Source organism: Oncorhynchus tshawytscha, linkage group LG12, assembly GCF_018296145.1.
Source record: "Oncorhynchus tshawytscha isolate Ot180627B linkage group LG12, Otsh_v2.0, whole genome shotgun sequence".
NCBI lineage: Eukaryota > Metazoa > Chordata > Actinopteri > Salmoniformes > Salmonidae > Oncorhynchus > Oncorhynchus tshawytscha.
In genome coordinates this window covers 49,113,773-49,127,130 of record NC_056440.1, presented here as the reverse complement: position 1 = coordinate 49,127,130, position 13,358 = coordinate 49,113,773, and the positions used below count along the sequence as shown (strand labels likewise).

The window sequence follows — 13,358 nt, the reverse complement described above, 5'->3', positions numbered from 1 at the left end:
GGTAACCAAAGGTTAGCTAGCTTGCTAGCCTAGTTGAACTATCTGGGAAAGTTAGCCAGCTAGATAACGTTACAGTCCTGTATTGAACTCTGAAAGCCATCAGCTCGTATAGCTATCTTTTGGTATAGCCATCTATTCTACCCTTGTCTGGAAAACACTCTGTTACTAAAATATAATTGCCGATATAGCTGTTTGTCTGTTGGTAGCGATGATGAATGTGTATCAGTCGTCTATGGTTGGGTAGGTGTTTCTCAGCCAGTCTCAGCTGGCTAGCAATCTTGCTCCCAATTTAATGATGCTAGTTAGCTAACAGCAAGCTGACAATATCGAAATATCCAAATTAGGTATGCTTAGATAACCAGGTGTAATAGAGATCAATACAATTAGCGGTTAAATTGTATTTTGTTGTACGTGGTACAGAATCTGATTACACCAACATGCTCTTCCAATCCCTAGCTCTGGTGAAGGTAAGTTGGCAAAAAAAAATCCAAGTTGACGGCATTTACAGTAAGCATGGTATAAACCTCAATTGGGTAGTGTTTGTATGGTTTGTGTTATGGAGTTACAGGTGGTTAGCGGAAGCCCGAGGACCACAGAGTACCTTCCAGAACATCCAGAACATCCAGAACATGTAATCAATTTAGTCTTATCTTTTATTTTTGTACAACTCTGGATGTCTGGAGTCATTAGACAGTGCCCTGCTGAAAAATACCCCAAAGCGGGAGCATTTTGAGTACACAAGCATGAGGGAGAGGACACACCTTGCGGCTATGGAGCACAACACGATTGTGGGACAGAAACCAGAAAGGGACACTAAAAGGTATACACTCAAGACTACAACTAATGACACTACCACCTCATTCTTCTCTGCAGATTCTCAAAACACAGTACAAAGACATGTCTACAAAATTACCCTGCAAAGTGGTACTATTGACAAAAATGATCTGTCAAAGTCAATGGGCTGGGGGAGGTTTACAGACAGTTCTTTGGTTGTGCAGGGTTGTGCTTAGACAGTAAATGTATTGTTTTGTTTGAGAGCAATTGAAGTGCCATTTCTCCTCAATATCCTACACACAACAAATCAAACTGTGTAAGAGTTGCCTTCCTAAGACCTTTCACACCTTCTTTAGCCCCCTCATGAAAAAAAGAATAGCAGATCCCAATGTCCCCTTGTTGTCCCTAAACAATACACCAGCCTGTCCCTTTCAGTTGATACCTTTACCAACAAACGCATGTTGCTCTAAGACCCTGACACAAAAATAGTAAACTGCTAACACCACAACCATGGATTTCCAGGGCAAGAGGAGCTAACCTCTTGTAGGTTTACTACCCCAGTTGTAATTAACCTGGTTTAGTTTATCAAACAGCTAATTATTAGAATCAGGTGTGCTAGATTAGGGTTGGAATGAAAACCTACAGGACGGTAGCTCTCCAGGAACAGGGTTGGATTTAGAACCACAATGAAATAAATATGGATCTTTTTTATCAATTGTAGAAATGTGTCTGCCATTATGGATACACAGAAGATATGTATATAAGCTGTACAGGGCTCTGTAGCATCAAACAGATACTAGACATTCAGATATGTTTGTTTATTTGTCAAATTCTAAAATACAGGAAAGTGTACACTACTTAACGCTAATTCAGGACAACTGGGTATTCAACAAGAATGTTAGCTAGTTCAGTATCCGAGTGGGTCTCGGGGGTAGAGACACAATTATAGGGAACTAGTTACAGATTTTTCCTTCTCTCATTGTTTGAGACAGGTGGGTGTCCACCCCAAAGTGCTGCATGTCATGATGACACAGACTTGAAATAGACACGATGGTTGCGCAAAGAAATATATATTTTAATACATTTCTAAATTTGAACTGAGCCCCTGCAACTGGACACAGACATTTTATGAGACTGCTGTTTCCCAAAATCGAGGACGAAGACTGCATTGCTAAGGTTGGTTGAAAATTCTCTGTGGTACACCAAACAGTAACTATCCTGTAACTCCTAGTAATGGATACCAAAAATATTTGGTTAAATAACACTATCTGGTGTAACAATCTGTAGCTAAGAGAACTGGTGGTCAGCCTAATAGAATTAAATAGGGCATAACCATCAACCTTTGCACAGTGACCAGACCATACAAATGAGCCTAGATAGGTAGTCAGACCGTATCTACCTACAGTGATGTCTATCTAGCAAATATTTTATAGCTCTAATTTTAGAGATTTAGACAATAAATTGTTATAGTATTGTTTCTCCTCACTGTTTGCAAGTAAACTTAGCTAGCTAACTTGCTGGATATGCAATACTTGTTATTTACATGTTTGGAATCCTATTTCAAATCAAATTTTATTTGTCACATGCGCCGAATACGAAATGCTTACTTACAAGCCCTTAACCAACAATGCAGTTTTAAGAAAATAGAGTTAAGAAAATATTTACTAAAAGTAATACAATAAAATAACAATAATGAGGCTATATACAGGGGGTACCAGTACTGAGTCAATGTGCGGGGTACAGATTAGTCGAGGTAATTTGTACATGTAGGTAGGAGTAAAGTGACTATGCATAGATAATAAACAGTGAGTGGCAGCAGTGTAAAAACCAAGGATGTGGGGCGGGGGGGGTGTCAATGCAAATAGTCTGGGTGTCCATTTGATTAATTGTTCAGAAGTCTTATGGCTTGGGTGTAGAAGCTGTTAAGGGGCCTTTTGTACTTAGACTTGGCGCTCCGGTACAGCTTGCCGTGTGGTAGCAGAAAGGACAGTATATGACTTGGGCGACTGGAGTCTTTTACAATTTTGGGGGCCTTCCTCTGACATATAGGTCTTGGATAGCAAGAAGCTTGCCTCCACTGGTGTACTGGGCTGTAAGCAGTACCCCCTGTAGTGCCTCACGGTTGGATGCCGAGCAGTTGCCATTCCACAATCATGAAGTGGAACGACATTTATTGGATATTTCAAACTTTTTTAACAAATCAAAAGCTGAAAAATTGGGCGTGCAAAATTATTCAGCCCCCTTAAGTTAATACTTTGTAGCGCCACCTTTTGCTGCGATTACAGCTGTAAGTTGCTTGGGGTATGTCTCTATCAGTTTTGCACATCGAGAGACTGACATTTTTTCCCATTCCTCCTTGCAAAACAGCTCGAGCTCAGTGAGGTTGGATGGAGAGCATTTGTGAACAGCAGTTTTCAGTTCTTTCCACAGATTCTCAATTGGATTCAGGTCTGGACTTTGACTTGGCCATTCTAACACCTGGATATGTTTATTTTTGAACCATTCCATTGTAGATTTTGCTTTATGTTTTGGATCATTGTCTTGTTGGAAGACAAATCTCCGTCCCAGTCTCAGGTCTTTTGCAGACTCCATCAGGTTTTCTTCCAGAATGGTCCTGCATTTGGCTCCATCCATCTTCCCATCAATTTTAACCATCTTCCCTGTCCTTGCTGAAGAAAAGCAGGCCCAAACCATGATGCTGCCACCACCATGTTTGACAGTGGGGATGGTGTGTTCAGGGTGATGAGCTGTGTTGCTTTTACGCCAAACATAATGTTTTGCATTGTTGCCAAAAAGTTCAATTTTGGTTTCAACTGACCAGAGCACCTTCTTCCACATGTTTGGTGTGTCTCCCAGGTGGCTTGTGGCAAACTTTAAACGACACTTTTTATGGATATCTTTAAGAAATGGCTTTCTTCTTGCCACTCTTCCATAAAGGCCAGATTTGTGCAATATACGACTGATTGTTGTCCTATGGACAGAGTCTCCCACCTCAGCTGTAGATCTCTGCAGTTCATCCGGAGTGATCATGGGCCTCTTGGCTGCATCTCTGATCAGTCTTCTCCTTGTATGAGCTGAAAGTTTAGAGGGACGGCCAGGTCTTGGTAGATTTGCAGTGGTCTGATACTCCTTCCATTTCAATATTATTGCTTGCACAGTGCTCCTTGGGATGTTTAAAGCTTGGGAAATCTTTTTGTATCCAAATCCGGCTTTAACTTCTTCACAACAGTATCTCGGACCTGCCTGGTGTGTTCCTTGTTCTTCATGATGCTCTCTGTGCTTTTAACGGACCTCTGAGACTATCACAGTGCAGGTGCATTTATACGGAGACTTGATTACACACAGGTGGATTGTATTTATCATCATTAGTCATTTAGGTCAACATTGGATCATTCAGAGATCCTCACTGAACTTCTGGAGAGAGTTTGCTGCACTGAAAGTAAAGGGGCTGAATAATTTTGCACGCCCAATTTTTCAGTTTTTGATTTGTTAAAAAAGTTTGAAATATCCAATAAATGTCGTTCCACTTCATGATTGTGTCCCACTTGTTGTTGATTCTTCACAAAAAAATACAGTTTTATATCTTTATGTTTGAAGCCTGAAATGCGGCAAAAGGTCGCAAAGTTCAAGGGGGCCGAATACTTTCGCAAGGCACTGTAACTAGCTAACTTAGCACACAGAAAAATCGTTAGATTTTCCCACACTGTAACACAGTAGTATGTTAGCCAGCATTACAAAATATGGGTTTCAGTAGATAAACTAAAGTTAGCTAGACTGCTTGCAGGAAAAATAACTTACTTAGCTAGGTACCATATTTTTCATCTGCCCTCTTGGTGCCGCATTCGGCTGTAGCGTAGCTTCTAACGTTAGCTAAATCCCACTCTTTGCTTCAAATCCTCTTCACTATATTCCGGGTTGAAATATTTATGACTGAATATCACCATGTAGCTAATAGATGCTCCGTTGTCGAATTCATGTAGATGAGAGGAATCATTTGAAGCCATTGCATCAGGTCAGTCCTTTCAGCTTTGCCCAAAGAATTGTTGTTGGTGTCCACCCCTCCTTTTCAAAAAAGCCAGAGCAAAAAGAGTCCAGAGCACGAAGCATCGCCCAACACAAGTTGTAGTCTTCCAGAGACTGGAAACAATGTGTCCGCTTGTATATTTAGCAATGAATCCACCGATAGGAACATCAATGAAAGACGTCCAATGGCTCCATTGAACAAGGACAACCATATCTAAACCCACAAAAACATATAGTGCGATCAGTATTACAGAGAGCCTTTGCGAAATGCCACAAACAGGACTACATTCATAAGGTGTATCTTTCAGCGAGCAAAGTCCTGACCTGCATTCCTCCTGGGCAATTATGTATGAATCCCAACTCGCTGTCCTAGAAATGCCCCAGACATGATGAAAACAAGCTTTTAACCCAGGGTGAAATTCCCCTTTAGGGTTTAAAACATGGCCTTTAATTAATAATATGAACACAATCTACTTAAATTCTAAATCAAGCAAACAAATGATAAGTCTAACGCAGTGCCAATGCCATTGATTGAATCATGTAATGTCTGATGGCATTTCTCATTGCATTTCATTACTGTATCTATGTTGCTTTATGTGTAGCAGACATGAGTCGGCTCATGGTTTTGTGATGAGGTAAGGCACGTGCTACTTCCCTTCCCCCACACCATCCTTATGATTTTTTATTATACCTTTATTTAACTAGGCAAGTCATTTAAGAACAAATTATTATTTTCAATGACGGTCTACTGGGTTCACTGCCTTGTTTAGGAGCAGAACGACAGATTTATACCTTGTCAGCTCAGGGATTTGAACTTGCAACCTTTTGGTTACTAGTCCACCACTCTAACCACTAGGCTACGCTGCCGCACCAGCAGCCATTGTTCTTCTCCCAGGCACCACTCCACCTCGGGGTCGTCTATATTCTCTATCCGGGCCGGAGACCAAGGCTATGGAGGAGTATATAGAGGAGTCTCTGGCTACTGGGGCTGTCCATCCGTCTGCATCTCCTACCGGTGCAGGGTTTTTCTTTGTAAAGAAGGACAAGACCCTGTGTCTGTCCATTGACTGCCTGGGACTGAATGCCATTACAGTTAAAAATCGGTACCCCCCTACCACTCCTCTCCTCGTCTTTTGAACCTTCCAGGGGGCCACCATTTTTTTCAAGCTGGACCACCTACCACCTGGTTCGGGTACGTGAAGGGGATGAGTGGAATACACCCTTCAACACAGCCAGCGGACACTATGAGTACCAGGTCATGCTGTTTGGTCTCACCAACTATCCAATGCTGTCTTCCAGGCTTTGGTAAACGATGTGCTCCGGGACATGCTAAACCATTTTGTGTTCGTCTACCTTGACAACATCCTGTTTTTTTCCTGGTCTGCCCAAGAACATGTTCTTCATGTCAGTCAGGTCCTTCAGTGCCTCCTGGAGAACCAATTGTTTGTGAAAGCCGAGAAGTGTGAGTTTCACCGCTCTACAATCGCCTTTCTGGGATATGTCATTGCTGAGGGTAATGTCCAGATGGATCCTGGAAAGGTGAAAGCAGTGGTGGATTGGCCTCAACCTACGTCCAGGGTGCAGTTGCAACAATTCCTAGGCTTTGTAACTTCTACTGCCATTTCATTCGGGGTTACAGCACCTTGGCGGCCCCCCTCTCTGCACTCACCTCTCCCAAAGTACCATTCACATGGTCTCCAGCTGTCGACAAAGCCTTTGTGGACCTGAAGCATCTGTTCACAACAGCACCCATCCTCATCCATCTGGACCCATCTCAGCAATTTGTGGTAGAGGTTGATGCTTCTGACGTTGGAGTGGGGGCAATCCTGTCCCAGCGATCTACCCAGGACCAAAAGCTTCATCCCTGTGCCTTTCTGTCCCATCATCTCAATCCTGCAGAGAGGAACTACGACGTAGGCAACCGAGAACACCTGGCGGTCAATATGGCGTTGGAAGAGTGGAGGCACTGGCTGAAAGGAACAGAACAGCCATTCTTGGTCTGGACCGATCATACAAATGTGGTATATCTCCGGTACAGCCAAGCGCTTTAACTCCAGGCAGGCTCGGTGGGCTCTCTTTTTTACTAAATTCAACTTCACCATTTCCTACTGCCCAGGGTCCAAAAATGTTAATCCTGACGCTCTCTCCCGCCTATACAGTTCCTCTGCCACACCCTCGGTCTCTGAAACCATTCTCCCTACCTCATGCCTTGCAGCCACAGTGGTTTGGGGTATTGAGACCCTGGTTCACAAGTACAATGCTCCCAGCCTGGACCTGAAGGGGGCCCAGCTGACCGGCTGTTTGTCCCTAACTCAGTCCGGTCCCGGGTCCTGGAATGGGCTCATTCCACCAGGCTAACCTGTCATCCAGGTTCCCACCGTAGCCTAGCATTCCTCCAATGTTTCTGATGGCCCACAATGGTTCCTGATGTCTCTGCCTTCATCGCCGCATGCACGGTGTGTGCCCAGAACAAGACTCCACGGCAGGCTCCTTCTGGCCTTCTTCAGCCACGACCAGTTCCTCATCGTCCCTGGTCCCATATCTCTCTGGACTTTGTCACTGGACTTCCCCCGTCTGATGGCAACACCGTCATTCTGACAGTGGTGGATCGGTTCTCTAAGGCCACCCATTTCATCCCTCTCCCCAAACTTCCCTCTGCCAAAGAAATGGCCCAGCTCATGGTGCAGCACGTCTTCCGGATCCATGGACTCCCGGTGAATATGGTGTCCAACTGTGGTCCTGTATTTTCAGCTCAGTTTTGGAAGGTGTTCTGCACCCTAATTGGGGCGTAGGCTAGCCTATCCTCCGGATTACAACCCCAGTCGAACGGCCAGTTGGAGCAAGCTAACCAGGACCTGGAAACCACCCTAAGATGTCTGGTCTCAACCAACCCCGCTACCTGGAGCCGACAACTGGTCTGGGTGGAGTATTCCCGGAACACTCTTCCCTGTTCAGCAATAGGACTCTCCCCTTTTGAGTGCTCCATGGGGTATCAACCTCTGCTCTTCCCAGAACAAGAACCAGAAGTCAACGTACCCTCGGCCCAGATGTTCATCCGCTGCTGTCGACGTACCTGGAGAAGAGCTCGGGTGGCACTTCTCAAGACCAACTCCAGGTATCATCAACAAGCGGACCGCTGCCGGACTCCAGCTCCCTGCTACAGCATTGGGCAGAGGGTATGGCTGTCCACACGGGACCTGCTCCTTCGTGTAGAGTCCCGCAAACTGTCCCCCTGTTTCATTGGTCCGTTTCCCATCTCTAGAGTCCTTAGTTCCACTGCTGTCCGTCTCTTGTTACCCAGTACCCTCCGTATTCACCCTACGTTCCATGTGTCTAAGATTAAGCCCGTGTCTCACAGTCCTTTGTCTTCTGTCCCCAGACCCCCCCCCCTTCCCGTGTCATTAATGGCCATCCGGGCATTCACGGTGAGACGTCTCCTGGGTGTTCGACCAAGGTGCATGGTTTTCCAATATCTGGTTGACTGGGAGGGTTACGGCCCGGAGGAGAGGTGCTGGGTTCCTGCTAGAGACCTCCTGGATTCATTCCCGACTTCCACCGCAGACACCCCGGTCAACCAGGTATGCGTGCAGGTAGGGGGCTTACTGTCACACCCTGATCAGTTTCACCTGTCCTTGTTATTGTCTCCACCCCCTCCAGGTGTTGCTTGTTATCCCTGGTGTATATATCCCTGTGTTTCCTATCTCTCTGTGCCAGTTCGTCTTGTATGTTCCAAGTCAACCAGCGTGTTTTTCCCGAGCTCCTGCCTTTTCTACTATCTTTTACTAGTCCTCCCTGTTTTGACCGTTGCCTGTTTTCTAGACTCTGTACCCACCTGCCTGACCATTCTGCCTGCCCTGACCTCAAGCTTGCCACATTATACCTCCTGGACTCTGAACTGATTTTGACTTTTTGCCTGTCCACAACCATTCTCTTGCCTACCCCTTTTGGATATAATAAATATCAAAGACTCAAACCATCTGCCTCCCGTGTCTGCATCTGGATCTCGCCTTATGCACTTATAGTGAGAGTGGTCATAATAGTTTGTAGGTCAAACCGTTCAGATGCTACAGATGTTTTTGTGAGAAGACTGATTTTCGGGATGTCTCATAGTCTGACAAACATCGCTTTAGTTCTGTCTCTTTCCACCGCAGATGGGGAGGGCCGACAATGGCGGATGCGGTGGACTGAGACACAGCTCATGCAAAAAAACACATCTCTCTCTTAAACGGAGGGATTTTGATGGGGATTTTTGGATGATGTTAATTAGATTGCACAGGTGCGTCAATAGACTCTGAATGATTTTAAATGTGTGTGTGTATAATTACCCCTGTCCACATGTTTCCCCCTTCCCTGTGTTCCTGTCTCACTGTATTTGTTTCCTTTCAGGACTAGAAGTACACTGGGTATCTCTCCTCTGAGGCTGGCTGCCATGACTGGCCATGTCCCTGCAGTCAATCTGCCGCTGGACATGGGCTCAGACATCAAGGCTCAGATCGAGACCAACCGCCACAAGGCACTGACCCTGTTCTGCTTCCAGGGCCGGGCAGAGTTGGTCAGTCTGCTTTTGTACCGCGTGGCCAATGTGAAAGCAGCCACAATCGACTGAACCTGACATGTCATGTTATTCATAAACTGATTGATATAAATACTATATTATTGACAGAGAAAATATACCTTTATGTTGTAAAAAAACATTTTGATTTAGCTTACATATTGCATATTGCGTCAAGGTATTGATTTTAAACAGCCATCGCTAACATTGAGTGGCTGCTACCAACATACTGTCTCAATCTTTAGCCACTTTAATAATTAAAAATTGGATGTAATAAATGTATCACTAGTCACTTTAAACTATGCCACTTTATATAATGTTTACATACCCTACACTACTCATCTCATATGTATATACTGTGCTCTATACCATCTACTGTATCTTGCCTATGCCGTTCGACCATCGCTCATCCATATATATTTTTACGTACATTATGTACATATTCTTATTCATTCACTTGTAAAGTATAAGGTAGTTGTGAAATTGTTAGATTACTTGTTAGATATTACTGCATGGTCGGAACTAGAAGCACAAGCATTTTGCTACACTCACATTTACATCTGCTAACCATGTGTATGTGACAAATAACATTTGATTTGAAATTTGTAATATAAAAGCAACCATCATTTGTCACATTTGTAGGAATCACAGTAGCCAACACTAGATCTGAAACAGACTGGATTACATTAACAATGGTGGTAGCCTATGAACCTGTTGATTGTGTTTTCAATAACATCCATATTGCTTTCAAAGTGATACATTATTTTAGTGTGCTGGTGTGTTTAGACTGTGAATGTATTAATTATTGTCATATCATTGATATGTTATTTTTTATTGCATGCTTAAATGGGCTGTCTTTTAAGCTGACGAATATACAAATGATAACCTTTATTTTTATTTGGAAATGTATTTGAGATCCACTATAATTTAATACCACTCACTGAAAACATGTTTTGCCTTCTTGCCAGGTCGCCCTCGCAAAATAGGTTTTTAACCTCAATGGGTCTCTTGGTTAAGTAAAGGTTAAATTCTTTCCCTAAGAATGCATGCTTTTGCACACACTGTAAAACAATTCTTCGTGCCCACAGATTATCCATTATATTGACCAGATAATCAAGTGGCCGAGCTCACAATTGGAAGGACATGTCTTCAAAGACAGAAAGCAGTCGGGACGAGGCGAGAGCAGGTTGGCTAAAATGGTCCAATGAGAGGGTAGACACGTGTGTGAACAAAAGGCACAACTCCGATGTGAAATAGTTTTCTCCATATCAGTACAATGTGTAACAACCTAAGCATTACGGAACTTATCAACTAAGCCTCATGTAGCAAATAAACCATTACATGTTTTTTGTTGACCAAATTCCACACTTTCATTTGACTTCCATTCAAAAACCCTTGCATTATGGGTGAAAAAACGCCACCTGCTGGAGAAGACAGATTTTGGGCCTCAAGTCTCGGTGAATAGGAGTAGACCAACAGAAGGTAAGCTTCGTGATACACCAACCATCTAGTGGCCCCCCTTCCCTTTCGCATACAATGCGTCTCTCCCCTTCTTCAACGATCGCTTTGGTTGAATCCAAAACAGAACATCATGGCGATTGATGGTAAGTAGGCCAATAAAGCGTCTCCTCTTCTTGTATAATGAACATCCATTGAAAATAATTAATATTGGCACGACAAACGTGATTGAATATATTTAGTGAACGTACTGATTTATGACATTTGGAAAAGTTTTTGTCGTTTGCAACGTCGCGATGGGTTTACATTGGAAACGGTGAAATCTTATAGCAGCACTGCAAAGATCATGTAGCCTACTCTGCATGTAATTTCTGTGGTGCTGAAAAGATAGCTTCCCCCGAAATGCTGTGATTTTATTCCACCCTGCCTGTGTGCTATTTTCGATTGAGAAGATATCGAGTTGTTGTTTGAACGCTATGTTTTAACCCATTCAACTTTTGTCTGACTACGATAGCGAGTTTCATATTTAGGCTACGATTGGGAAACTGTTGCCATGTAGTGAGGAAATGGTGGAGACCTGAAGTTTAAATAAATAGCCAGAATAAATAGTGAGATGTGTACTCGTGCACAAAGCAGGAAAGCGCTGTAGGCAAGCAGGTGTCTGGATGTCGTTTATCAAATGCGTTTAATCAGCGGGCAAATAAAGCAGAGCACAATATGTTCTTATAGTGGTACATGAAGAACTAACTTGTTTGCTGGTTTTGGATTGGGTTCTTCCTGTTTTAGCTTACATGCAACAAGCGTGTAAAAAATATAAACGCAACATGTAAAGTCTTGGTCCTATATTTCATGAGTTGAAATAAAAGATCCCAAAAATATTCCATATGGACAAAAAGCTTATTTTGCACACATTTTGTGCACACATTTGTTTACATCCCTGTTAGTGAGCATTTCTCATTCACCAAGATAATCCACCCATCTGAAAGGTATGTCATATCAAGAAGCTGATTAAATAGCATGATCATTAGAGGCACACCTTGTGCTGGGGACAATAAAAGGCTACTCTAAAATGTGCAGTTTTGTCACACAACACAATGCCACAGATGTCTCAAGTTTTGAGGGGGCATGCAATTGGCATGCTGACTGCAGGAATGTCCTCCAGAGCTGTTGTCAGAGAATTGAATGTTACTTTCTCTACTATCAACATCATGTTAGAGAATTTGGCAGTACCTCCAACCGGCTACATAAACACAGACCATGTGTAACCACGCCAGCCCAGGACCTCCACATCCATCTTCTTCACCTGCGGGATCACTTGAGACCAGCCACCGGGACAGCTGATGAAACTGTGGGCTTGCACAACCAAAGAATTTCTGCACAAACTGTCAGAAAATCAATCATGCTCATTGTCCTCACCAGGGTCTTTACCTCACTGCAGTTCAGTGTCGTAACCAATTTCAGTGGGAAAATGCTCACCTTCGATGGCCACTGGCACACTGGAGAAGTGTATGGTGTCGTGTGGGCGAGCGGTTGATGTTCACAACGTTGACATCAGAGTGCCCATGGTAGTGGTGGGGTTATGGTATTGGCAGGCATAAGCTACAGACAACAAACACAATTGCATTTTATCGATGGAAATTTGAATGCACAGAGATACCGTGACGAGATCCTGAGGCCCATTGTCTTGTCATCCAGCCCATCACCTCATGTTTCAGCATGATAATTCACTGCCCCATGTTGCAAGGATCTGTACACAATTATTGGAAGCTGAAAATGTCCCAGTTCTTCCATGGCCTGCATACTCACCAGAAATGTCACCCATTGAGCATGTTTGGGATGCTCTGGATCAACGTGTTTGACAGTGTGTTCCAGTACCCTCAAATATCCAGCAACATCGCACAGCCACTGAAGAGCATTTGTTCTTAACTCACTTACCTAGTTAAATAAAGGTTAAACAAATATATAAAAAAGAGTGGGACAACATTCCACAGGTGACAATCAACAGCCTGATCAACTCTATATGAAGGAGATGTGTCGCGCTGCATGAAGCAAATGGTGGTCACCAGATACTGACTGGTTTTCTGATCCAGGCCCTGCCTTTTTTATTTTTTAAGATACTGTGTCTGTGACCAAGAGATGCATATCTGTATTCCCAGTCATGTGAAACCCATAGATTAGAGCCTAATGAATTTATTTCAATTGACTGATTTCCTTATGAACTGTAACTCAGTTAAATCTTTGAAATTGTTGCATGTTGGTTTTATAGATTTGTTCAGTGTATATTGTGTAGAGTTGACCTGTTTTACAAGGAACATCTGTTTCTAAATATGTCCTCTCGGGGGAGCTTGGCATTTTGCAGATTGGTCTAGTTTATGCTGTTCTTTCTGCGTAGTTACCACTTAATCTCCCACACCCACACACACAGAGTTGCTTTCTCACTGCAATAGTTTGAATAACTTTCATTTTGACCACTGACTGTATCTGCTATTACCCGATTATAACTTGTCTTAATACTTTTGTAACACCTCTCTTTTTCTTGATACAATTCTAA

The 13,358-nt window shown here is 43.4% G+C and overlaps 1 protein-coding gene across 2 annotated transcripts in view; it reads left to right on the top strand.

The window, feature by feature from the left end:
• Positions 1-10,855: 10,855 nt before the first annotated feature.
• The window catches only part of syt14a (synaptotagmin XIVa), a 122,866-nt gene continuing 120,363 nt past the window's right edge, over positions 10,856-13,358 (top strand). For both annotated transcript variants that reach the window (XM_024439633.2, XM_024439635.2), the window contains exon 1: positions 10,856-10,953. In XM_024439633.2, the coding sequence (XP_024295401.2) occupies positions 10,941-10,953 (13 nt within the window). In that variant the 5' untranslated portion in view covers positions 10,856-10,940. The remainder of the gene's footprint in view (positions 10,954-13,358) is intronic.